The sequence below is a fragment of the Amia ocellicauda genome, chromosome 3 (assembly GCF_036373705.1).
Source record: "Amia ocellicauda isolate fAmiCal2 chromosome 3, fAmiCal2.hap1, whole genome shotgun sequence".
Taxonomy (NCBI): Eukaryota; Metazoa; Chordata; class Actinopteri; order Amiiformes; family Amiidae; genus Amia; species Amia ocellicauda.
The window spans coordinates 31,385,435-31,387,298 of record NC_089852.1 but is presented as its reverse complement, the minus strand read 5'-3'; the positions used below and the strand labels follow the sequence as shown (position 1 = coordinate 31,387,298).

Genomic DNA, 1,864 nt, shown 5'->3' with positions numbered 1-1,864 from the left:
CTAATAAGATGTATTGTTATTTTTCATTTTATTTCATGGTTTCATCTAACTTGTCAAAAGTGTCTTTGTCTGGTAAGGTGACATGATTGGTTCTGTATATCATCATGTTTGTTATATTTGTGTTAAAACTCTTGACTAAATAAAGGCACTCTTTCGAGAATGTGTCTTCTGTGGCTTCATTTCTCATCCTTGTTCTTGGGCTCATTAAAGAATGCCTTGTGGCACAAATCTCTCAGGATGTGTTGATCATTGGAAATCCCCACAGACCGTCCCCTCGGAGGGAAGAATAAAGCTCATAAACCTGCTGAGTTCAGTGCAGTCTAATACTTCCCTCACAGAAACACTCCTGGATATATCAATGAAGTAATGTCAGCAAACCTGATCATTAAAAGTATAGGATATGCAAAGACAAAATGAAAGTGCAAGTAAGTAATGCTTTTTATTTTCATGTCAAGTGTTGGGCACTGTTTCTTTATCATTGGTGAAACTGAGAATAACTGTAATAATAATTGACTAATGAAATAATAATTTACTCTGCCACTTAATTCATAACTATAGACTCAGATTTGGTTATGAATCTTATCTAACTCTAATTAGCTTGGTCCTATTTCCAGATATAGTATTCAAATGTATCTACATCTTAACATAAATGTCTTGCTTCCCCCCAGAAATTGTAGGACAGCCTTTTTCAAAATGCAGAACTCTACACTAATTACAGTCTTTACTCTTTCTGGACTGAACGAATCAAGGGCAAATAAGAATATCTACTTTGCGTTTACTCTCCTTCTTTACCTGTTGATGGTTGTTGTAAATTTGACACTGATCGCAACAATAATCATTGAGAAAACCCTCCATGAGCCCATGTACATCCTCCTCTGTAACCTGTGTGTCAATGGACTGTATGGAACTGCTGGGTTCTATCCCAAACTGCTGTCCGACTTCCTCTCTGACTCTCATGTGATCTCATACGCTGGATGTTTGACTCAAGCATATGTGATCTACACTTCTGTTATGTGTGAAATAACAATTTTGACAGTGATGGCTTATGACAGGTACGTGGCAATATGCAGACCCTTACAATACCACAGTGTCATGACTCCTCTGACTGTGGGGAAATTGCTACTGTTTGCCTGGGTCTATCCTTTCTGTTCCATACTCATTGCAATATATTTAACCTACACACTACCTGTATGTGGTTCTCACATTGACAAACTTTACTGTGACACTTGGTCAGTTGTGAAGCTTTCATGTACAACCACCACACTAAGCAGTGCCTATGGATTTATTCTCATAAGTGCACAGCTTGCACAAGCCTTCTTCATTATATATACTTACATCCAGATCATTAGAGCATGTTTGAAGTCTGTCGAACAGAGGAGTAAATTCATGCAGACTTGCTTGCCCCATCTGATGGCTTTGATCAATTTTGCCATTTCTGCTTCTATTGATGTGATGTACAGCAGGTATGGCACAGAGACTCTTTCTCAGAGCCTGCGCAACATCATGGCCATGGAATACCTGCTCATCCCACCCCTCTTCAACCCCCTCGTATACGGACTGAAACTGCATCAGATCCGAAGGAGGGTCTTCAGAGCATGTGCCAGAGACAAGGTCACTCAGATGTGAGAGTGAGGTGGCAGTCAGGAGGCATCAAAGGCCCAGAGGCACCTAAATGTTTAGCGCCAGTACTTTCAACCAGACAGACAGAAACAGTAAACATGAATATGATACTGATTTAATTACAAACTGTGATTTAGTGGGTCATTTCTACCCATCTGAAAAAAAAGTTTTGACCTGGATGTCTGTTAATGCATTGAGAGTTCAAATCAGGGAGAAAGGTTAAATGGAGTGAAAGATCCTGATA

The 1,864-nt window shown here is 39.5% G+C and overlaps 1 protein-coding gene across 1 annotated transcript; it reads left to right on the top strand.

The window, feature by feature from the left end:
• Window positions 1-693: 693 nt before the first annotated feature.
• On the top strand, window positions 694-1,626 carry LOC136747036 (olfactory receptor 5M5-like). The gene has a single exon (XM_066699991.1). It carries the CDS (start codon window positions 694-696, stop codon window positions 1,624-1,626), a length of 933 nt encoding a protein of 310 aa, XP_066556088.1.
• The last annotated feature ends 238 nt before the right edge of the window (window positions 1,627-1,864 follow it).